Below are 25,791 nucleotides of genomic sequence, written 5' to 3'. Positions count from 1 at the left end.
GATTGACTGTTTTCTATAAACAATAAGCAGAATTTTTTTCGGAGGTATGTCAACTTTTTATGTCATTTTGAATGTAAGTCAATGTATTACGAGGTCTTTGGTAAAGTGAAAAATTGATAAAAATTTTACTGCACGAATTTTCTTACTGTTTTTAGATTTCATTGCGTGATGTAAGTGTCTCTGGAGCATCTCATGTTTCTATTTTAAAAGAAAAAAAAATTGTTAAAGAAATTTTTTTAATGCAATTTGCTCTGAAAATCTATCTTGTTGATGCTCCGAAGTACCTGAAAGAAATTTAAAAGAACCTTTCTCGTCAGAAACGTCTAATTAATAAAAATTATCACACTTCTCGATCCTGTCAAACCCACGTCTAATTTTTCCAAGTCCCAATTACTGTAACGACACTTTCCAACTTCATCAAAAATGCATGAGCGCCACAAATTTGAAAGAGGACGAAATTTCCAACCTCAAAATTTGTGTGGTTTTTTGTTAAAGCAACAGAGAGCGACTTAAAACAAATTCCCCAAACAATTAAAGGCAATATCGATAAACACAATTTGAATTGACTGTTCAATTGGGGCACTAATTCGCTTCCTTAACACACTACGTTGCGTAATGTAAGAAGTCAATTAAGGTAATTTTGCGTCAATTCAGGTCGTTTCCATTAAATTTATTTGAAAAAAGTTTGAATTTTTTTAAACCACGCATTGCACGTGTATATATTTTTTTTTGTTTTTGGAGAACAATCCATCAATTATTCTTAGAATGAAAAGCTTTTTTCATCCACGTGTGACTGAGTGAGCGAGTTTCGTTATTTTTATGAATTTTGTTTGTTTTGGAAAAATCCATTTTCATTAACTAACTAAATTTTTTTTTCGTGGTAAATTGACAAACAAACGACATTCGGCAATTCGACATAATTTACCACTAAGTGTCAATCAGGTTATAGACACATATTTCAACACACAAAATGGCTAATTGACATCATAGTTGATGTAAGTCAATTTAGCTGCTTTTGTTTTCTATTATTTTTTTTTTTTGTTTAAATAAGAAAATTCAGATCGAAATTTGACTTGCAAAATATTTTTTTAGATGTATTTATTATTCATAAATTTTATCATCATAAAAAAAAAATATTTTCTGTTAAAAAAGGACAACGGAAACCACTTATATTTGACTTTAAAACAATATCATCGAACTTACACACACACACACACTCTTGATGCATTTTCCATGTCCAAAATAAATTTACTTACTTCTGAATTATATATAAGGCAAATTAAAATTTTAACTGACAGCTTGACTATATTATTTACCTGCTGAATATCGGATAGCTAAATGGTAAATTTTACCATTACACGCGAATATACAGACAAAAGTTTTCCAAAGTTTTCGTGTCAAGTCTCTCTTTCTCTGTGTGTTTTCCGTGCAGAGACAATAAAATTGCATATCTCTGTACTTAATTTTTCACATCCCATGTCATCCGTCCTACGTATTTGTCTGTGTCGTACTTCTCTTATCAATTAGTCAATGTTTAATTTTCAAAAGTCAACATTGTGTGTCTCGTGTTAAGTTTTGTTACAATATTTTCCACGTACGATTGTGTGTGTGTGTGTGTGTGAAATGTGAGTAGGGTAGCAGTTAAAATTGAAAAGTCAAACCGAGTTAAATTATTTAATAATAATATGTGCAAAATACAGTGCACACGATAGATCTTCGTGTGTAGTTTTTGGTAGAGAATAAAATAAATTCGCAAAGGGAACTTAAACATTGAACACATTTTGAGTTACATTTTATAGAATAGTATCTTTTGTTAAATAGATGCTTCTTCTTTTGAAACAAAAGTTTTTCAGAGGCAAAAATCTTAAGTAGGAAATTTTTATTAATAAATAAATTTTAATCTTTAAGCTTTAACGAATATTAGTTACTTCGAATGACTTTCTCTCAATGTAGTTCATTATTTGAAATAAAGGCAAAGTCAAAGAAGAAATGACTTTCTCTAAAGACTTCGTTCTTTAATTAGCAAAATAGTATTGTCTGACCGTTATTTAAGTTTTGTCTAAATATTACCATTGCATTTGTCTAATAGTTTACCAAAGCATAATATGAAGGGGCTTCTGTTATTATTTGTATTGGTCATTTTGAAGGTTTTACTTCAATTTGTTATTAATGTGATAAACGACGGTATCTGAATCTGAAAATTTTTTGCCAGTTGGTTTGAATATCTTAACTCGGGTATTTTCGTTGACGTCCTTCTTGTCCTTAATTCTGACTCGTGATTTTGAAGACAATTTATGGTAAAGAATGTAATAAGCCACTAAATGCGTTGAAAGGTCTCATAATATAGGTCATCAAAATCTATTCCGCTTTATTGTGTCAAGTGTTAGGAAATCTTTTGGAAAATTCTGAAAAAAGTTAAAATTACTATAAAAAAATGTCAAAATAAAGATTAAGATTTTTAACAATGATTGTAATGAAAATATAGTTTTAACAAAAAAAAGTTCTCTAAAATTTTTTTTTTTAAAGAGAAAGGATATTTAAAATTAAATTAAATTAAATTTTTCATTAAAAATTTTAAAAACAAATTCATTAAGAATTAAAAATGTCTAAAATGAACAATTTAATATGAAAGTTTTTCAATTTGTATTGGAAAAATAAAAATTAAAATCTTCGCGATTTTCTTCCGTTCACTGTTTCCGTTCCCTATGTTTTATGAAAAATCTGTAAAAGTATCATTTCAATTATGCATCCGTACCTTTATTACATGTCGTCCTCCACTCGTATATATGCGCCGCTTGTGAATGAATAATTGTGTGAAAAAGTTTAATGAAAGCTAATTGTGACAATTGAATTGCATTTACCAATTATAGTTTTTTGATTGAAATTTATTTATTATGCAAAGGCAGCAAAAGTAAAATTTTCGATTTTTGTCAACTGAAAATTGTCATTTGTTTGCTTTTGTGTGTGTGACAATCCTGTTGCTTCTCTCTCGTACATGTTGCTGTAACTACTGCAATAATTGTAGAAATTTAAGTTTTTAGACAAACACAAGAAGAAGAAGAAGAAGAGAAGACATGTGACAGCAACTTTGACTTCGTAGAAGAGAAGTTTTATTTGTGTTTTTCGTGCATTAAACACGGTATCGGGGAATTCAGAAGGTAATGTCGTTAATATTTAATAATCTTTGTTATTTTACAATTTTCAAATAGAAGGAGAAGTTTTAAGGTGTAAGAAATAAACAAGTTTTCTATACAACATCAAAACGACAAAAGTCGAATGTTTTTTCGAGCTCTCTCGAGACTTGCTGTCTAACACACAAAATGGAAATTTGGTTAGATCGGAGAGAATTCGGTGCAAGGAATCGCGCGTTTCAAGCAATCATCAACGAACATTGTCGTCTCAATTGTTTTGCGGGGCGCGCGTGATGCATGACTGACGTGAATTTTAAATCAATCTCTGATGAATGACGAAAAAGAATATGGAGGCGCAGCAGAAAAAAATATGAAGAATCACTTTTTTCATCAAGGTAAATTGGTCACATCCATCTTCCTTCTTACGGAGCAGTGAGTTTTCGGGTGAGTTTTTGACTACTTTTTGCATGCAAAATGTTTACACACCTCCGTAAATGCCAAGATTTGTGACAAATTAAGCTTGATGGACAAATAAATCTTGATGGCTCTCAAAATTTAACGTAGGAAACTAACGTCACTTTTCATTATGTGCATAGGACAAATAGCACTGAAAATAGAATTTTAAACAATTTGCGAGAATTTTGACATGAAAAATGATTGATAATGAACTCGAAAGTGGTAATTTTGGGTAAAACATCAACTTGTGGTTAAAAAGACATCAAGGACATGAAATTTACTTTTTTTGAACCAAAAATTTTAAGATAAAAATTCAATTTAGACATTTTTTGAGTGCTATTGAATTTTTTATATCTTTTAAAATTCTAAAAATTCACATTTTTGTCATATTTCATCTAAAAATCAAAAATTTCTTTTCCTTACCCGGAAAAATTTTCATCTTTTTATCACTTCTTTGATATTTTTCTCGTAAAAATCTTTATTTTGAAATTTTTTCTTGTACATCACTCGACTGCTTTTTCACTGTAGAACATTTTAAACTCTTAAAAATTCACATAATTTTCATATTTCTCTCAAAAATTTCAAAAAAAAAAAATTAAATTTACTTTCCGTGCGATTTTTTTTACATAACAATGACGTTTCCGCCATTTTGGAAATAATAACAAACGACCGCGCGTACGGAACATATGAAAATTATGAGAAGCACATGGTTTTCAGGGAGCTTTTCATTTGTAAAAGCTGCGAGTCGCGTGCGTTGTATCGATAGAGCAACGGTTGTCTCAATGAATTGAGGGGAGGGATTTTTTGCTTTGTAAATGAAAAGAAAGGAAAAGTAAAATGACGTAAATGTGTTTTACTTTGTAAGAAATTTTCATTTAAATACGAAATTTTCAATAAAAACTTTAAAATTTTTACTTTAAAAAATTAAATAATTTAAAATTTATCGAAAATTCGTGAAAAAAATTATTAAAAAACGAACAAAAAATTGTCTAGACACTAATTAGCTCGCAACTTTCCCTTTCTACAAGAATGAAATTCACTTAAAATTCACTATTTCTTAGTTTAAAATCACTTTTTGTAAATATTTGTTGATTTTTTCAAGTTTTTTTTCTTGTAAACTTTGATAAAATGCCGAAAATTTCATGAAAATAATTTCTAAATGTTTGTCACTAAGTGCTCGCTGGATGCTGGAAGACGACTGAATGGTCTCGCGTTTCTAAAATATTCTTATTTTTCACGTATTTAATCACTTTTGTGTCCAACAATGGATTTCAGCACCACATTTATCTTGTCTTCTTCTTCCTTTTATGTTTATGCAAATTATCTGGAAGCGAGTTTTCTCTCGGCATTTATTCAGTTATTGGCAAAACTTGTTTTTTTTTCAATCCCTTCGTTTTATTTGCGATTTTTTGGCGGGTCTTTAGATGAAAGTTTTCGCACAAAATTATTTTTTTGTAAATTTAGATGGATTTGAGGCAATTTTTGGAGTAATTAGTGTTTGAAATTTTTCTTTAAAAAATTTAAATTAATTTAGACAAAAAAATAAATTTCTTCGAAGACACGACAGCACACACCGATTGTAACGACGGAAAAGTTCACTGTGGAATAAAGATGCGCACGCATAAAATACGGTATAGAACCGTTGAATTGCCTTTAAAAAATTCCGTCTCCGTTGGCACGTAGCGACGCATCGACACACAGCGCACTGAAAAGTTTTAAGGGGTGCAAAAAATTTAAAAAGTAAAAAACTAAATCAAAAATCATCCCTTCATTCATTCAAAAAACGGGTTGTTACGAACGACGGATGTTGTGTGTTGCGTACGTTGTGCAAGAACGTCGAGTACGACGAGGAGAACACATTTATTGTTATTATAGTTATTTGAACAACTAATACAATATATTTCATTTCACGTAGATGATTAACAATGAAAATGTTTTTTTTTTTATTATTTTTATATTTTTTTATTATTTCAAGTTGTACAATCGAATCAGAGTTATACAAAAGGATGTGTAAGAGGTAAAAGGTACTTAAATGCAATATGTTTGTACCCCTTCCTGATTCTTCGTTATTTGTGCTTTAATTTGAAGAGAGATCGCGGGAAATTGCGTCTTTATACGCTTCGTGCACACCTTTTTGGGATCATTTGTCGTCAAGAGAGGTGAAATGGTTTCAGCTGGCGATCTACATGATTTAACGTTAATGCCAAATATGAAGATTTAAAGACAAGTTAACGGAAAAAAGGTAAAAAGCGACGAGAATTTGATAAAAATAATCAGGTAAGTTACTTGAAAATTGCTTTTTAAATTATTTTTAGTGAAAATTTAAGAGGAAAATAATTTTGAGTTCCATTTTAGATTAGAAAAAGTATTTTTATAACATAAAATAATTAATTAAATTTATTAAATAAAATAATTAATTTAATTAACTAATTAATTTTTTTAATGATTTATTTTTTTTCGTCAAATTTTTCATAAGATGATCCTTTTAGGCGAATCTATTTTTTCAAAATTTGTATATAAAAAAAATAAGTAAAATAAAATAATAAAATAAATAAAAATTCACACAATTTGACACAAATTTTTATATACAACGACAGAATTATTTTATTATTTTCAGAAATTAAATTTGAATTAAAAAAAAATTAAATTTGAAATTAATTTTAATATTTATTTAAAATTTCGCCTTGAGGGATCATCTTAAAAAAAATTGAAAAAAAATATTTATTATTGCAGAAATTTAATTAACTATTTTTTAATAAATTTAATCAATTAGATATTTTTTTTGTTACAAAAAACTTTAAAAATCAATTTTTCGGGATTTAAAAATAAAAAATGCACTTTTGTTGTACTTTTTCGATAACTTTCTTAAAAATTTATAAGAAACCATCGCCAAACATCTCAAATAACAGAAACTTTTATAACGAGAGATAAAATACACACCTTTAATAATAAATAATAAATAAAAATTTCAAAGGGTTCAAATTTTATTTCAATTCAATTTCGTTCCCTCGTTAAATTCTGTTAGAATCCATACAGTGCAGAGATCATTCACATTACAAATTTTAATTGTTATATATTCCAGTCATAGTTCAGCTGAATAAAAAATAAAAATAGAAAACCAAGCAACTCCTTTTAAAAAATACTCTTATTCTCTAATGATGAGAATTTTTTGTGCAAGAAACCATTTGCATATCTTTGCACGTAACAATAGAAAAACGAATCCCCGCTGTAGAAAAATGTGTTTCTCGATTAACATAAATCAGAATAATATCACGCATTATAATATTTATTAGGGAGAGACGGGCATTGATGTGTCTACGTAGTGGTCAAACAGGTATTCGATTAATGAAACGCACAATGGGAGCGTAGATGAGCATTAAGTACCTGAGAAAAGGATAATAATAACAATTATTACAATGAAATCTAAGCAAAAAAAAGGATAGATGGGTGAGGTCATTGCCATTTGATCAGTCGGATGGAAGGAAATTGAAGAAATAGACGAAAGTTGGGAATGGTATAAAGTTTTAAAGTAAGTTTTGTACGGAAATTTTTATTTTTTAGGCCAATGTGATGTAGATTCTTGCTTGAAATAATTTTTTTTAGTTTGATTCGTTTGAAAATAATAAAATTTAGAAATTGATTTTCATCAGAGATCCTAATGACATAATTTTGAAAAAAAAAATATAGATTTTAGATAAAATGACTATCATAGACTTTAAAATAATCATAAAGGAAAGATGATGAATTGAAGTTGTATTAAATATTTGGAATTTTTTGCTTTTTTCTACATTCATTTTGAAAATCAAAAATAAGGATCTTTTAAAAAATTCAACATTTTTCACTAAAAAATTAACAGAAGAACATATAAACTTGATTTTAATAAAAATTTAATATTTTTTTCTTTAATTTTTTAATACAAATTGGTATCAAATTTGCTTAAAATTGATTTTTTTTTACTTTTAAGATATAAAATAATCAATAGGTCTCCAAAAATTTTTCAAAAAATTATAGAAAGAAGGAAATTTAAAACATTTTTGTCAATTTTATGGGCTTAAAACTTAAAAAAAAATAATATTTTGAATCTAATTTTATTTTACAGATATGAAAACAATCATAAATGATCATAATAATCATAAATGTTTCATAAATGTAGGATTTTTTTTTTGATTTTCTAAAATTTCCACAAATAAGAGAAAAATATGTTCAAAGAAGCCTCTAAAAAAATTTTAAATAATTTTTTAATTTTTTTTATCAATAAGAATCCTAAAACATAAAAATATTTTAATTTCCTCTCATAAAATGTTCAACCATCATCAACTAAAGCGAAAAATTTTAAAACTTTTAACGAACATTTTAACCTTTGATGAAATAAGATCACCAAAGATACATCCATCAGATAAAAAAAATCTCCTAGTCAAGGTGTTAGATGTATGAAAAAAATAATCACCGTGACTTTGCTTAAAATTTCGTCAATCCCCTTTAAAACGTTTTTTTAGAACACACATACATAGATTAAGTGACATATGTAATTCCGTAATGCATTGTTTTTTCATGGATTTTTTTTTAATACAAATGCTTTTACTTTTTTTATGATTGATCTGACATTTAATGAAATACGCTTCGCTTTTCGGGATTTTAATGGATAATTCGCGAAATTAAGACGAAATACCTTCAATCAACTCCTTGAATGTTGTTTGACAATTTTTATACAAAATATAATTTTTAACTTCCCCTTCTTGATTTTTTTTTTATTTATTTATTTCGATAATTTTTTTTTACAAAAGATGTTCCTCCTATCTTCCTATCGAACTTTGTACCTCTTATAAAAAAACGAAATTTTAATCCCTTTTCATGACAATACCGTTTTCTTACGTATTTTTTTTTTGTACGTGTGCATTCTGACGATGCACAATTTTATGTAATTTGAACATACAGCAGACGTGGTCCAGACGTAATATTGCAATGTAATGCAAAAAAAAAAACGTAAAATTTAGAAAAAAAAAACATTTGATAGGGTAACAAAATGATAATCAATTTTTTAACAATTTTTAGGAAGAATTTAACAAAAAAGTTAATAATTTACCGGAACAATGTACCATCGGATCGATTGAATGTTGGTCCTTTCTTCATAAAAGGGGGTAAAATTTGATACTAAAATTGAGGTAAAAAATTTTTTTATTGAAAAAATATCGGAAACGGGATTAATATTTGCACAAGAAATTGAGGGCATTGCATCACCTTTAGCTGTTATTTTTTAGAAAGTAGAGAAGTGTATTAAATGATGGGTTTTTACACAAAAATTGTTCGAAAAAAAAAGTTTAATCAGTCAGATGTTTTTTAGGGTTGTAATTTTTTTGCGCGACATTTGTTGTGCAGTGATGTGATGATGAACACGGAGGAATGCAGTTTGTAGTAACAGTAACTGAACGAACGAGAACAATGAAGTATTAATATTTATTGAATTTAGCGAGCAGATTTTTTTTTAGAATTTTTTTTGAGGGAACGGGATTTGAAAGGGATGATAAAAAGGATCAGTCGATATTGATTATTTTTGATAGATTTTGTAAATTTTGTGGAAATTTCGACAAAATTTAATCTTTGGCTTAAAAAATTCTAATGAAAATTTTCAAAATCAGAAAAAAAATTAAAATTAAATTAAAAAATTATTTTTTTTTTGATCTTCTTTTAATTTTCAAATCGATCTTTTTTATTTACATTGCTACAGGAAAACAAGAAGTGTCGAACTGAGAAGTTTAGCGAGTCCATCCACGTTCTCCTTCCTCTCTCAAGGACCAATCACGATCAGCAACTCTCCAATCGCCATAGATTTTGTGTTCTTTTGGAGGGAAAAATAGCCATCCTTCTTCCAATGACAAACGTTTGGCCCATCCGGCAGCACAAAAAGCAATAATGCACGCAAATCCAACTTGGGTATTTTTCATTGCAGCTCCGGCAACGGCTCCTGCTGCGGTAGCGCCAACCATGTAGTTAAAACTAAAAATCAAAAAAATTTCTTAATTTTTTTTTTCTTCAAAGAGAAAAATAAAAAATCTCACGTGTCATCCTTTTCACGAAGTCTGTTCGAAGCAAAGGTCAAAACTGTGAATGTAGATGCAATTCCCATCAATGGCAGCGTAAACTTGGCAAATCTTCCAATTGTTTGCATGTATCCTTTGGTATGGGAAAACAACAAGCAATCGATGGTCGAATAGCAATAACCAACGACAACAGCATACCGATTAGTGGCAATCATCTTGCCCATGAGATCCTCGCCATCGGGTTTGTCGTAATATTGCCTGTACAACCAGCTGGTGCTCCGCTTTCCGAAAGTGTCTGAAAGAGCCATTCTGGAAAAATAATTCATGGATTAGAAAAGTACATTTTTCGAAAGATTTTGAAAAAAATGATCAGATTATAACATTTTTAAGACATCAATGAACCAAAACTCACCTTGCAAGAGCTCAAAAAGCCAAGATCTCGATGGAAATTCAGTGAAAATCAGTCGACGAAAATTTATGTTGTGACAGTTCGCTTTACGTAACTTATCGCAAGCGTTGTTTTCAGTGAAAATCATTCAAAAATTGATTTCCGGTAAGAGTGTTGTTATTCAAAGGAACATATCACATCCGCTTAACTTAAATTTTTGAAAAAATCGTTGAATTTTTGAACTAAAAAAATTAATTTATTTTGGTTTTAATTTCATTCGTAGCTCCATCTCTAAGAAAGCCTTCATGCTTGGGTCCTTAATCTTCTCCAGGATGATTTTTTTGGCTTTATCTCCGCCGCATTGGAAATTTTCCATGAGTTTTGTGGCGTATTCGATGTACACGCAGTTTGCACAGCCAGATTGACAACAATTTGTGGGTTCTTCAGGTAATTCAAGTTCGTCGCTCTGAAAAAAAGACTAAATTTTATTTAATTTTCTTTTTAGGGATTGAAGAAAGTCACCTTGGAAGAGCTATTTTCAGTAGATTTCTTATCAGAGCATAAGAGTCTTGATGTGCAGATGACAGATGCAGATGCAGTGTGACAGGGAACTCTGCAGGGAAGTCGTTGAACGAGCCTTAACATGATTTGAATTATTTTTGGAGTCCTTTCGAGGTCGATTTGTCCTATGAGAGTGCAAAAATTACATAAACATTGGGGAGTTTGCGAATTTTTGTGCCGTGACGTGTGTTGATTTGACCAAATTTGATGAGAAAGTTGCTCTAATGTCCCATTTTGATGAGTTTTGATCCTTAAAACTGATGAAAAATTGCAAAAATTGATGAAAATTGTTTTAATTTTTGCGAATATTTTGAAAGAGGAGTACAAAAATGTGTATTCAGCAACGAGACGAATGAAATTGATCGAACCTCAATGCACAAATCGAAACTTCTGATGCCAAACACACAATTTGAAACCATTCAAAACAAACGAGACCGGAGTTTTTTCATTTTCTTCAATTTTAATCCTTTTTCCCACAATAAATGCCCATTTTTCCATAAATTTGGATGAAAATCTCGAATATACACTAAATCACAATGGTTCGTGCCAAATATCGCTACATCGTCGCCCAAATTCGGTGCAATAATCGACCTCCAATGCAGCCGCTCAGCATGTCCTCCGAAGAACTTTACGGAAATATCAAGGAACGCATCAAAAAATATTGGGGAGATTATGGATTATCATGTTTACTCCGACTACATGTCAAATATTTCAATGAAAAGACACATCTTTGCATCATTCAAGCAACACACGGACCTCACAGATACGTTACGAGCACTCTGCCTTTGATGACAATGGTAAGAAATGCTCTAAAAATTGAAAAAAGTAAATTTTAATTGAAATTCGATCTATTTTAGGTTGGAAAGGAACCCGCTCGGATACGAATTTTGTACGTAGGAGCCACAGTCAAACAATGCAACAAATTTATAGTCAATTTTCAGGAAAATTTTATCAATAAGATGGTTGGTTCCTTTAAAAATGACGTCGAACTACTGAAATTTATGAATGAAGTTAGAAATGTGATGAATAAATAGGAAATTTTAAAAGTTGTTAAGGAAGGGAAATTGTTTTAAAATGAAATTTTGACAATTTTGAGGTAATATTCTGAACAAATCGAAGAATTTTCAACTCAAAAATCAAAATTTCTTCTAAAATTCACGAAATTTGTCCTAAATTCTAAATTTTTATAAAAGAATCTAACTCCAAATGTTAAATTTTTCTCCAATTTAGCGCAATTCACTACACGACACTTGCTGTTTATTAATTGTCTCAATTGAATTATCAACCGTTGGCCACAATAATCAACAAATACGAACGTTACATCAACACAAAATGCTTTCGCTTTTCATCAACATCGGTACTTTGGAATTTCTTTCAAGCATTTCATTCAATTAACGATCAGCAGTGTTGACAATTCGCAAAATAATTAATATCTCACACGCATTGACATAAAAATTCTTGCTAAAGAGATAAAAATCGCTCAACGAAATTAATCTTAATAGAAAAAATTGAACTTGAAAACCACAAATCATCAATTAACGCCGAAAATTCATGTTTCATGCAAATTTCGTGTCATAAAATTAAATTAACTCCCAAAATTTTGTTCTAAGAAAAATTCTCCACGTGATTCTTCATAAAAAAAAATCATTTAAAATTCGTTAACGAGTTAAAAGATTGGAATTTAAAGGGCACAGGGCATTATTATTATCATAATTTTCTATAATTTTACTATTTGTTAACAAGCTCATACATCATTTACATTACTTGATGATAAAAGTAGTTGTTTATTTATGACACAATAGAAAAAAATAATAATTTTATTAATGACCTAATTTGCTTGAATTGATTTTAAATGTATGTACTTTCGCATTGAGTCGAAAGAAACTTTAAAGTTTTATCGATAAACATTTTTTTAAAGTCGATCGGATCATGAAATTATATTGACTCAACCTCATTTCACGCCAATGTTAATCTTGAAAGTCCATCAATGTCGAAACTTGAAGTATTGCGATTTTTTTTTCTGTTGAAGAATTCACAAAAATATCTGCTTTTATTAATTAATTAACATCAGACAGTCGAGACGAGATTTTTTTTTCGCAAGTTGTTTGAATTTCTTCAATCAATATTGATTATTTTGAATTTTTGTCCAATTTATTCTCAACGGTTTTTCATTGAAACGTGATTTCAGTTGCATTTTGCGTGAACACGTCGGTTATGTAATAATTTCCCGTTTATTACATGTGGAGGTTTTTGTTCATTTTTGAATAGCTACTGAACAAATAAGCTGTTCTAACAAGAAAAAGTGTGTGCTTGAGTGTGTAGCATGTGGCATAAGTTCGATGATCGGAACAACTTTTTTTGTTTGATTAATTAGAGACACTTGAGTGATAAGAACGAAGAAGTGGGAATTAAATTAGGTTGAAAGCATGCTGTGAAAGAGACATTCAATGTTGATTTTTTTAGTTAATTCATTCTTTGGATACTTTTTTAGTGGATTTTAAGTAAAAAATCAAAATTTTCTGAAAATTTTTCTAAAAAAAAAAATAAAATTTTCTTAAAATATTTTTTAAATTTTATGTTTTTTTAATTAAAATAAAAAAATAAATTTTAATTTATATCCGTGCATTACTGAAATGTCATAAAAAATTAAAAAAATAAAAAAAAAACGAAAATTTTATAAAAAAAAATCAAAAATTTTTTAAAAATTATTTTATACAATTTCAATGTCAATTTTAAATTCTTAAAATCAATTTTAATACAAATCTTTAGTAAAAAAAAAAATAATAAGATTTTAGAATTAATTTTAACTTTTTTAATTAATTGAAATTTTTTTTAAATTAATTTTTTTTTTAAATTAATTTTGGCTAAAATTTAGTTTAAAAAAAAAAACAAATAATCGCCCATTTTCAAGAAATTCAATAAAAAATAATTAATTTTTATATCAAAATTTAAAAGAAATTAAAATAAAAATTTTAAAATATAAAAATTTCAGTTCAAAAATAATTCAAAACAAAAAAATCATTCCTTTTCACCCAAAATGTGTCACACACATGTGTTTCTAACACAACTTTACTTCTCTTCACAACTTCGCTTCACGTCTTCTTCTTCATTTTATTTCTATTTCTCTATTTTATTTATTCAAGCTTCAAATTCTATGCAAAGAAAGCACAAAAAAAAACATTAACCGGCATCGTAGGTACATCGCATACAACTACAACCACGAAGCACTAACTCAAGCATACCAAAAACTAAAAAAATTAACTTCAAACGACAAAAAATTCATTCATTTCGTTCATTTTGCCGCTGCCGCTAGAATATATTTTTGTATTTTCCGACAGTCTGGTGTGCAACGTTGCCCACTAAAGTCGAGTTTTTATTTCTTACCAAGCAATAATATCGGCACATTTTTAATGTGCACAAAGTAAAATATGATTTGACACTTGGATTCGTTCTAATTTAAAAAAAAAAAATCGAAGAAATATATTTTTTTTCGTCAATTGCTTTAAACTCAATTAAAGCACATTTTAAAAAAAAATTTTGTTGTGCGTGTTTTTTGTGCGGAGAAAATTAATCATCGTGTGTTGGCATTTATTTTAAAATAAATTTGCATTTAACTTTTAATCGTCAAGGAATTGAATATTTATAAAATAAAATAAAAAATAGAAGAAAATCGATAAAAAGGCAACATAACCTCTAAACTATACGAGCGGTAAGTGTGAGAAATTTATTTATAAAATTTTTGTTTATTCATTGAAAAAATATTTAATAAGTTGAAGTGCATGCAGTTAGTAACCGAGTCTGATTGTTATTTAATGATTCGATCGTAAAAAATAAAATCGAGGTAAAAATAGAACTTTTGGGAAAATTTCACATCCACATGAGAAAAAATCGCATTCACATGCGTAGGTTAAGAAATTTACTTGAAAAATAAAAATATTTGTCTTTCCTTTATCTCTTCTGTCGGTCTTCTAAATAACGCATCTAGCATTTTTTTTTATTAAAAATGGGTCACAAGTAACGTTTTGTGTAAGACAGATAACGCCAACGTCAACGAGAGATAAAAATAAAAAAAATAAAAATTTTGTGGCGTTAGTTTCTAACAAAAATAAATAAACTTTTCGCAGCAAAGAAGCTGATAATGACAAAATTTTGCATTTATTCTCATAAATAAACAACAAACAGTCGTCATTATCGATGGCAATGAACTTCGAACGAAGGAAGAAGACAAAAAAGTATTTATTTGCATCATTAGAGTGTGACGTATGGAACGAAGAGTGCATTAGAAAGACGTCGAATCGATGAATGAATGAAGAAAAACGACTACGTGACAGATGTAACATACTTTTCTTGATGTATGTGCGAGCGTGTTGGAGTGCATTTGTTATTGTATAACACTTTTGACATCTTTTTCGAGTAATAATCCGGCTTTTACGTGGTTTTTGTGACATTGCATGAATGAAATTTGCGCATGTCATGAATTACTTTTCGAGCGGGATTTGTAGGATGGACAAAAATCTCATCTGGCACAGCGAGAAAGGCAATTTGGAGCACTTTTTAGTGAAAGTCATGCACATGAAACTCGTTCTGCGCGCAGTTAACGCCTTAGAAACCATCATTTTTACGATCGATTACCAATCTAACGTGGAGAAAGCGACCACAAACTACTTCCAAACCATGAAAAAACACAAAAAACAATCGAGACTTGCTGAAATATTCATTCCGTTTCACATTCACCCTAAGGATCGAAGGACGAATGTTCCGTTTTCATCTTCCATCAACTGTTCTACGCACCGAAATTCACCTAGTTTCACATCGTGACTGTACAAACAAAAGCGAAAGGACAAACTTGCACTTCTTTACTACTCTTATGTAGTTTAGTGTTTTAGTAATTCAATCATCTTCATTAATTAATTGCTTAACTTTCGTTTTGGGCATCGGTACGTGCTGTTATTAATCGAAAATTTAATTCAAAATCGATAAGAATACAATAGAAATCGCGTGTGACATTACTTTTGCATTGCCTTTTGTCATTATATAATAAAAAAAAATTAAAATAAAATAGCAAAATACTCAAATGTGAACTTTGAACAACAAAAAAAGTGAGTAAAATTTATTTTTGTCGAAAAACAAACGAACTGGACTGCCCCGAAGAGAGAAAAATGAAAAATATCGACGTCGTTTGTTACATAATAGAACATTTTCTCAAAAAAATTAAGAAAAATTATCGAAATTCCGATGTCAGAAGTGTGAATTAAGCGTATGATGTAAAAAAATGCCTCGCAAGTGAGCTAACAATAGAGAGGAAGTCATTTTCGTTGCTAACTAACCTTAGAAAACAGTTGAACGTGCATCAAAATAAGGAGAAACGGCATTGATTTGTACTTTTCAAAACATTCACGATGATTATTTGTATTTTTATTGCTATTCCAGTTCGACAAGTGTTATCAAATAACGTGTAAACATCATTTTATTGCCTCGCACTGTTGTTTTTTCGTTCTAACACATGTTGCTTTGATAATATTTCAAACAATTTTCTAGCTAGAACACTAAAAATCAATACAAAAATGCAAATTATTGGAATTTTATGCAACTCGTGGCTCGTGTGAAGCTGTACATTTTGATACAAAGTCAGATTTTTTCGAATTGATATGGTATCTAACAAAATGTAGCTACAAATTGATACAAAAAATAGTCAATAGAACAATTGCTTCATTATTTATTCATTTAGAACGAACGAGTATTTTTTGCCTTTGGATCGGAAGAATTGAAAAAAATAATTTTATGCTTAAGTTTAGAACAATTTCCTATCGAAGGTCGTTTAATGTGAGGAAGACATTGTAAGACAGCAGTTGTGTCATCAAATTATTGGCGTTTTAAAATTGTTTCAATGTAATAAATGAGTAAATATGTATTATATTATTACGACAGTGGCATTGGTGATTGAAAAATATTAAATCGCGATTATTTAACGTTTATGTAAAGATAAAAATTAGTTAATTATAAATTCAGTCTTGACACGTTGTTGCTTGTGTGAGCTTCCTGAGCGTCATTGGTTAATGGATGATGGGCATTTCCTCATAAATTTCTATAAATTATTTGTTTGTTTACATATTTTAACAGATTCGAAGAAAAAGTAACGATATCGATTTATAGACCTCATAATGAGTTTTAAGGAATATTATCATGAACACTTCAGATAAAAAAAATTAATCTATTTGTGGAATTTAATAAACATTTATAAATGACAAAAATTGCTACTTTTAACATGATAATAAAAAAAATAAATTTATAATTAAAATAAAAAATATTTAAATTAAATAAAATTAAGTTAATTAAATTAATAATTAAATTTAATTTTATGAAAAATATTTAAATAAAATAATTATTTTTTTTTGTTTGCAAAAATCATAACTTTTTATTATGTATTAAAATTATTTTTATTTATTTTTTTTTGAATTTCATAATTTTTCAAATTAATTAATTTCATTAAATTATTCAATTTAAAATTTACAAAAAATTTTAGAAACATATTATGTTCCTTTTTAAGTTATAAATACATTTTTCATTATTAAAAAAAACAAAACTAACTTTGAAATATATTAAAAAAAATAAATCAAGAGGCTCAAAAAATTACGAATTCAAAGAAAATCTATTAAATTTCACATATTTGCATAGATAAAATACGAAATTAAAGAAAAATAAACGATTCCATCAAAAGATACCTATCGCAATAAATTGTAGAAAAACTTTTTTCTATTGTTACATAATAACGTTACTTTGCCCCATATCAAGCAAAAATAGTTTCTAATCTATTCACACAAAGATTGACGTCAAAGTTCTTTCAATTGTTTTTGTGCTAAACTTATTTTTTGCCACTTAAATGTATTTTTTTCTGTCTGTCTCTATTTACTTTTGATATTTAGCTTCGTTATAGTTCCTCACAGACGTTCAACGTTCACTGCTTCGAACAAAAACTAGACAGATTTATTAAATAAAACAGTTAAGTAAGTGCTAAACAAGCACTTAACTCCCATCAACAATGAAAACGACCCAAAATTGAAATTTTTTTTATCGTCAAAAAGATTTTTTATAGCTAAAACGACAAAATCCTCCATAAAATAGCAATTTTTACAAGCTGCCATCTGTTACACCAAAAGTGTCGAGCCTCTCGTGTTACAAGCTGACACACCATTGACGTCGTTCATGACTTGACAAGCCTCCTTTCATTGAAAAGTCAACTTCTAGGTAGTCAATGTGTAGAAGAAAATTTCTTTGACGTCATATGCCAAAAATATCACAATAATTCGTATTTCTGAAAAAGAAGAAAAAAAAACCCAAAATACGTAAAACAACAAAAATAGACAAAATAACAACAATAAGACTCACTATCAATACTGCATTCCATTGGAATTTTTAATTAAAAATTGATTTTGTTGCCTTACAATCAGTTCTTTTTCCTCGAAAGAGAGAACAATTTGCCGGTCATGCATTGAATTTCTTATCAACATATTTTTATTATGTTCACTGATAACACTCTGCTCTCTGCTCTGAGTCAAATTTCATTTTTATTATCATCTGGATGGCAATACATACAAAAAATCGTCGTTCATTCACAGAAAAATTCAATTGATTCAAGTGTTTCTAGCTAGAAAAATATTTTTTACTCGATTCTTGTGTAGAAAGTGAAATTCTTTTAATTGACCGAGCAATAAATTTTCTAATAAAACGACAATCACGTGACGAATAAAATTAAAAGTCAACCAAGTTCACTCGCATATTTTTTTTTATGACAGAATTTTAAAGTTCTATTACGTCAATCGAATGATGAATGAAAAAAAAATTGCATAATTTTTATTGCTAATAAATTTTCTAGTAGTAATAAAAAAAAAATTGTAAAAAATTTCAAGATAAGAAATTCTATTTTTTTAAATAAAATAAAAAAAAATAAAATAAATTAAAAAAAAAAATATTTAAAAAATTATGAGACAACGAAAGCTTCTCCAAATATTTAAATTTTGACTCAGACTTTTTTTAGAGACAAGGAACGTAATTTTTTTAGTCAGATAAAAAATGTTCAAAGTTCGGTAGTCTATAGCTCTAGATAGATAACAATCGGCGAGAATGACAACGACCGACGATCGTCGGCGATTTGCTTATGTGAGCGTTTTGGCGAGGCCTTGATAAATAATTTGTCAGTAAATTGTTGAGACTCGCTATTTGAAAAAAAAAGTATGCCACACAAAATTATCAGAATTGATAGAGTTAAACGAAAAAATGCTGACCTAAACGTACACACCTCCGTTTTTGTTTTAATTTTTTCGAATAATTTTGCATGTGTGTGATAATAAATTCACTCTAATAACTCACGAGTTTTTTTTTTTTTAATAATTCAAGGTTAGCTGAATAAATATTTGAGTATTTTCTTCGCACCTCACACACTATTGGCGCTCATGTGTTGTGACAATTTTCTTATTTATTGTCATTTAATTGGTTGTTACATCATTTTTTGGTCTCATGTGTAAGAAAAATTAAGAAAAAAAAAATTTATGAGTTGAGTTTCAGTCATTTTTGATCAATTTTATACCTAAAAGTTTAATAAAATGCATTAAAAATATTTTTTTGGGTAAAAAAATTTTAATTTTAAATTATTTGAAAATTATTTCAAAAAAATATTTAATTAATAATTTTAATTCAAAATTTATCAAAATGAAAAAAAAATTAAAAATTAATTTTTTAATTATTTTTAATTTAATTTTTTAAATTTAATTTATTTTTTAATTTTAATTTAATTTTTATTTTGACTAATTTCAACACAAAAAGTAAATAAAAGAATAATTTTGTGATTTTTTTTTTTGATAAAAAAAAATAAAAAAAAAAAAAAAAGAAAAATTATGCCTTACCTTTCTATTAACCTGATCTCAAAAACACCTGAGAACACTTTCTGTGGTTTTCCAGCTAATTACCCATTTGACGCTCATTGAAAAGTAAATCGATATCTCACGAAGGCAAAGCGCCATGAAACCGCATTAACCTACAAACAAGCAAAAAGCACGTAAACCCAACAAATATTGCTACAATTCCCAATAATTCTCAATAAAAACAAAGAAATCGATACAAAAAACAGCCATTCGTTATTTTTTCTACAATTCTTTTGGTTTTGACACGTTCGTTGTCTAGTCAATGAAGGAAAAGTCGACAGGAAGGCGGTTCAAAAGGGTTCACTTAACTCGACAATTCATTAATTTTTAATACTAAAACGATCGATTTTTAGTTCAAAACTTTTCACTTGCAAGTTCCTTAGATCCACTTCCGTCTAAAAGAGAAGTAGTTGAGTCATAAACTTGCTAAATTAAAGAAATGCTTCAAAAATTTTTAATTTTTTTTCATCTCACATCACTGAAAAAATTAACTTTTTTTCGGTTAAAAGTCCTTATCAATGATCTTCGTTTCAAAAAAAGCTCCGATAATTTGTGGTCTCAAAAAAAATTTTTTTCGCAATATTTTTTTGCTTTTAAAATTTTTCGCGAGATTGCATGCCTTTGGAGTTTGTGAGACAATGTATCGATAATGACGGTGTTTATGATGATTAAAGTAAATTTTGAGGCATCAACACAATTTTTTAATAAAATTTTAACTAACCATGAAAAGTTTTGATATAAAGTCACGACGTTTTAGAAATGCAAATGTTGCCGGTAAATGTCGAGTCGTGTGTATTTTTTTTACGATATGAATGAATATGAATAAAACATTGGTGCAAACGGTCAATGACCGAGCTTTAACATCGAATGCGTTCGAATTGTTTGTCATGCATGCAATATTTTTGTTCTAATAGTTTATTAAAAAAATATAATTCAATGCGGAGGTCAGTGCATTGCCTTGGAGGAGGTAAAATTTTAAATTTAGCGCATTTTTTCAAATGAAATTTAGTCAAGAAATTATGACTTAGGTGAGAAAATCAATACGTGAAATTTAAAAAAAAAGAATCTTGACACAAAATTAACTTTAATTCACTGAAAAAATATTAAAAAATACCTTTGCCTTATATGATGACCAAACATTCTTGACCGTAAAAGCATCAAAAATTGGTACATTTAATGAGATGTAAGTTGCTTTAACGGTCATCTCACGAAAAAAAATAAAATAACTCGCTTCTGAGAAGAAATTGATTTCGTGATGATGTTAAAATAATGCCGATGATGAGTTTTTTTCTGTACTCGATTTTTTGAAGATTTTTTATTTCCTGCATTTATTTTTTAACTTTTATTTTTTTTTAATTTTTATTTTTTTTATTTAATTTCATTTTTCAATTTTTAAATAAATTTTATATTGTTGCGTGTCAGTTCAAATATTTTTTTTACCAAAATTTCTCCGACCTTGACATTAAACACTTTTCGAACGTTTTTGACTCCTTTTCTATTAATTTATTTTCTTTTCTAATAAAAAAGGGAAAACAAAAAGCCAGACTTGCATGATAAAAGTCAATTAAACTTTTCACTATTAAACACTTCACTGACACAATTTATCATTTCAAATGCTTGTCTGTTCTTTGCCGGCATTTAAAATTACCACAAATCCGCTGCGTGTAATCCGAACAAGCCATTGGATTAAAATCATAAATAAAAAGAGGGTAGTTATGCGTTTTTATTCGTTGCAAGCCATAAAATAAAAGAGAAAGTTCGTAAATCACTTGATAGTTGTTAAATAGACCGAGAATTATTTTTATTGCTGTTCTTCTTCACGAAAAAATAGTAAAAATTATAAAAATAGAATAAAATGTGAAGAAAGATCGATAAAAAAAAGAGAATTTTTGTCTCACATGAGACTTGCTAAAAATATCCGATGGACTTTGTTTGTTTTTACAAAGTTTTTGTGTGTTTTTTTTTGTTTTGCATAACAAACCACATGATAACTCACATGACCTTGCTCGTGTGTGAAAAATTTAAATGAAAAGAAGATGTGACAAGAAAGAGATGAATGTTATACAATTTGGTTCTTTCAAGAAATTATGTGAACATTAATATTAAAAATTAAATTTTAAAAAAATTAAGGGATTTTTAAATTATTTAAAGCCCAATTATTCTCAAAAATAAATTTTAATAATTTTTAAATTAAAATAAAAATTAAAAATAATTAAATAAAAAAAAAAATTTTATTAATAATAAAAAAAAAAAAAATTGAATTTTAAATAAATTTTTAAATAAAAATAAATTATAAATTGCAAAAATTAAATAATTTGAAATTTTTAAAAAAAAAAATATTTAAAAAATAAATTAAAAATTTAAATTTTTCATCACAAAATAAATTTAATTCAATGTTTACCGTGAAAAATTTTCCAGTCACAACATTCGCAACGCCCTTCAATTGTTTCGTAGCCTCTCATTTAATTTTTTCTAATATGATAATTTTTCAACTTTTAATAAAGTAGCTGAAAATAGGCAATAATTTAGTGAGCGAGAGACGATCGCTTGATCTGATAAAAATCCAAAAATAAAGCCTCCAGCTAATAAAACACACATTTTATCGGTAATTTAATCGCATTTTCTTGTCAAACACGAACAAAGTAATTGACGACGCTAATTGCAGCGAAAAACTTTAAAGAATCAACTATCCATGACGACGATGTGAGCGACAAGCAGAAAATTACGCGTCGATATGATTTATGCAGTGCGTTTTATTTGTTTGCACAATGATTCAGAATTCATTCATAGAAATTTTTTGTCAAAATAAAAATTTTTCGTATTTAGATAAGTAAGCCGAGTGTTTGTTCATGACTTTGTGTCAAGTTGATAGTGAGAGTCTTCTTCCTCGACGTATGTTTACAAAACGATTTCTTTGCAAAAATTTCTAATTTTTTGTAATTTTTTTTTCTCTTTGCAGATAAGTTTTTTAAATTGTCATCAAAATTGATATTGAACTGAACAAAATGACGGCTGGAGAAACAAAGGTGGAAACGCCGCAGACAAACGGCGATGAGCCAGTCCAAGTGTGAGTTGAATTTTTGAAATTTTTAAAAATTTTTGTTAATTTTTTTAATTTTTAGCATTGTCCGACAAAATCCACCTATCACATGCGGGTCTCGGATAACGGGGTTCATCTCATGTTATTGGAGAGCGTTAGTTATCTTCCTCGTGCCGCTTGCATTTTTACCGGTTATGCTTTTGAATGAAGGACCTGTAAGTAAAATTCGTTATTTTCATCAAAAACAAATTTTTTTAAACAATTTTTTGCTATTTTCAATGCTTTCGATGAAGGTTATGGTAATTTAAACTTCAATTTTCCCCATAAAAAATCAAAATTTTTTAAATCGATTATTAATTTCAACAATTTTTTATTTCTCAGGCCTACAGATGTATGTACGTCGTACTTGTAATGTCAATTTTTTGGGTTACTGAAGCGATGCCCTTGCCAATCACATCGATGATACCGATGGTTGCTTTCCCATTACTTGGTGTTCTGGTGAGTTTTGTACCGAAATTTTTTTTTTATCAAATCTAATGTAAAAAATTCGTTTTTTTTTTCGACAGTCGACAGATCGCACATGCATGATGTACTTCAAGGAAACGATGTTGATGTTCATTGGTGGTATCATTATTGCGCTCGCCGTTGAATACTGTAATTTGCATAAAAGAGTGGCACTTAAAGTAATTTCAATTATTGGATGCAGTCAGAGAAGGTTCGTTCTCATGCTTATTAACTGTTTGTTTGCTTCATTAGAACATAAAAACCATATTTTTTCGGCGATGATAACGACTTTTAACGATTTTATGCCTTTGTTGCCCATTAATTTCAACTGAAACTTTATTATTATGCTTCTCCATAGATTAAACTTTGGCTTAACTGTCGTTACGATGTTTGTTTCTATGTGGATTTCGAATACTGCTGCTGTCGCCATGATGTGTCCCATTATGCAAGCTGTCTTGGAGGAACTTGAAAGAGTAAGTTTTGCGGAAAAATTACTTCCGTGCATTATTTTAGTAAAATTTTTAATGGAATTTCAAGAATTTTCACACGTAAAGCTTGAAATTCGCGATTTTCTTCACTTAATTGACGCAAAAACACGTAAAAGAGCAATTTCCATGCGAGAAATCGTAAAAATTGATACGAATGGAATGCTAATTTATGTGTTGTAAATAACGTCGACTAGATTCCTGTTGTGTAACAAGTATTTTAATGACTTATTTTGTTTGTTTCCATTGCAGCAAGGTATTTGCAAGATGTACGTGGAGAAGAAAAAGAAGTCCGAAGAAGAAGGAATGCTTGGCGCTGATAAGAAAGTCGACGAAGAGTGAGTTAAATTGCGTGTTTTGTGTTTTTAACAGTAAATTTTCATGTTTTTCTGTATTTTTTAGACCTCCATACCCATCAAAGACCACAATTTGCTATTTTGTCGGTGCCTCATACGCTTCGACATTGGGCGGTGTCGGAACAATTGTCGGTTCTGGCGTGAATTTGACGTTCAAGGGTATCTACGAAGGTCGTTTCCCGAATGCACCCGGTCTTGATTTCCCCAAATGGATGTTCTATAACGTGCCTGGCATGTTGGTCTTCACTTTCTTGACATGGGTCTACTTGCAATGGCTCTACATGGGTCTTTTCCGTCCCAACAGCAAAGAAGCCAAGGAATGTGACATCGGCGAAGAAGGAGAACGCATTGCCCGTGAAGTCATTGAAAAGCGTTACAAGGAATTGGGTCCCATTACAAGTCACGAATATAGCGTCGCATTTTTGTTCTTGTTGGCAGTCGTTTTGTTCTTCACACGTCAACCTGGTTTTATGACGGGATGGGCTGATTTGTTGCCTGCTGTTGCCATTCGTGATGCTACGCCTGCAATTTTCATCGTAATTACGTTCTTCATGATTCCCATGAGTTGGCGCTGTCTGAAATTCTGCAAGAAAAATCCCGGAAAACTCCCTACCGAACCAACGCCCGGCTTGATCACGTGGAAATTCATCAACCAAAAAGTCCCATGGAGTCTCATCTTTTTGTTGGGTGGCGGTTTTGCACTTGCTGAAGGAGGTCGTGTTTCGGGCATGTCATCGCTCATCGGACAATCGTTGGCTCCCCTGAGTAAACTTCCCAAATTCATTCTGTTGTTGATCGTTTGCATTACGGGACAAACTTTGACGGAATTCACATCGAATGTCGCTATTGCGAACATTTTACTGCCCGTTCTTGCGGAAATGGCGCTCGCTATTGAAACGCACCCGTTGTATTTGATGTATCCAGCTGCTCTGTCCTGCTGCTTCGCTTTCCACATGCCCGTGGGAACACCCCCGAATGCCATTGTTGCAGGCGTCGGAAACATTCGCACGAAAGATATGGCAATTGCTGGCATTGGACCGACGATTTTCACACTTCTTGTGGTTTGGTTGAGCTTCCCGACATGGGGCAGCATCGTTTATCCCGAACTCAATGAATTCCCGCAATGGGCAAAGGATGAAGTTGCGCATCTCGCGACGCAAGCAACGCCCCTCTTGACAACTCTCGCTGCCAATGTGACGCAAGCCTTGACAAACAGCACCGGGCTGTAAATTACGTAACGCCGGCAACTCAGAAATTCTCTTTTTTTATATAAACAAAATATATATTTACAAATTAAAATATAATTTCCGTTTTATTTTGACACACAAACACAAAAATAGACTTAATTTAAGGAGCAGATCGATCCTGCGATTCGGTTTCATTAAAAAAACAAAGAATTACAGAAAATTTAGCAATAATTACTTTGAACGAAAAATTTAAAAAAAAAATAAATCTAAAAGATATTATGACGATAGATGTTCGTGTTAAAGCTATGAAAAAACATTAGAGTAGATGTAATTATTTTTTCTTGAATTTTTGTTTCTTACATAGTTTTAGTATCTTTTTAACAATAAATTAATAAAAACAATAAAATAAAACATTCGTTCGATCAAAAAAAAAAAATAGTAATCAGAAAATGTCAGATTCAGGGATTACCCGCCTCGAATACAAACAATCCTTTAATTTACACAAACAATACACGAAAAAAACAGTTTTTGAGAACAAAATTCCGTTTTGTCATCTGTGACAATCTCAGTGAAAAAATAATTAAATAAATTTTAAAATAAAATTAATTAAATAATAAAAAATAAATAATAAAAAAATATTTTAAAAAATTAAAATTTTTTTGTTTTTATTTTTTTTTTCTTAATTTTACTTTTATATTAAGAATAATTTTTTAATTAAAAATTAAAA

At 29.2% G+C, this 25,791-nt stretch overlaps 4 protein-coding genes across 4 annotated transcripts in view; 2 read left to right on the top strand and 2 right to left on the bottom strand.

Moving 5' to 3' along the window:
* Positions 1-25,791, bottom strand: part of LOC134828178 (26S proteasome regulatory subunit 7) — a 97,732-nt gene that overhangs the window by 59,209 nt on the left and 12,732 nt on the right. The gene's annotated exons all lie outside the window — the stretch shown is intronic.
* Positions 9,253-10,174, bottom strand: LOC134838509 (NADH dehydrogenase [ubiquinone] 1 alpha subcomplex subunit 11). Its single transcript, XM_063854052.1, has 3 exons — positions 10,038-10,174; positions 9,644-9,934; positions 9,253-9,581 (listed from the first exon to the last, which is right to left on the bottom strand). Exons 2-3 carry the CDS (start codon positions 9,931-9,933, stop codon positions 9,341-9,343), a joined length of 531 nt encoding a protein of 176 aa, XP_063710122.1. The 5' UTR covers position 9,934; positions 10,038-10,174; the 3' UTR covers positions 9,253-9,340.
* On the top strand, positions 11,111-11,838 carry LOC134837676 (uncharacterized). The gene is made up of 3 exons (XM_063853061.1): positions 11,111-11,371; positions 11,432-11,463; positions 11,805-11,838. Exons 1-3 carry the CDS (start codon positions 11,111-11,113, stop codon positions 11,836-11,838), a joined length of 327 nt encoding a protein of 108 aa, XP_063709131.1.
* LOC134827113 (protein I'm not dead yet) lies at positions 13,922-25,143 on the top strand. The gene is made up of 8 exons (XM_063839702.1): positions 13,922-14,283; positions 22,452-22,559; positions 22,615-22,747; positions 22,914-23,030; positions 23,099-23,247; positions 23,395-23,509; positions 23,774-23,859; positions 23,924-25,143. Exons 2-8 carry the CDS (start codon positions 22,498-22,500, stop codon positions 25,104-25,106), a joined length of 1,845 nt encoding a protein of 614 aa, XP_063695772.1. The 5' UTR covers positions 13,922-14,283; positions 22,452-22,497; the 3' UTR covers positions 25,107-25,143.

This window comes from Culicoides brevitarsis, chromosome 1 (genome assembly GCF_036172545.1).
Source record: "Culicoides brevitarsis isolate CSIRO-B50_1 chromosome 1, AGI_CSIRO_Cbre_v1, whole genome shotgun sequence".
In the NCBI taxonomy this organism is placed as follows: Eukaryota; Metazoa; Arthropoda; class Insecta; order Diptera; family Ceratopogonidae; genus Culicoides; species Culicoides brevitarsis.
Note: the sequence above shows the minus strand (reverse complement) of the source record. Positions and strands in the feature narration are given on the sequence as shown.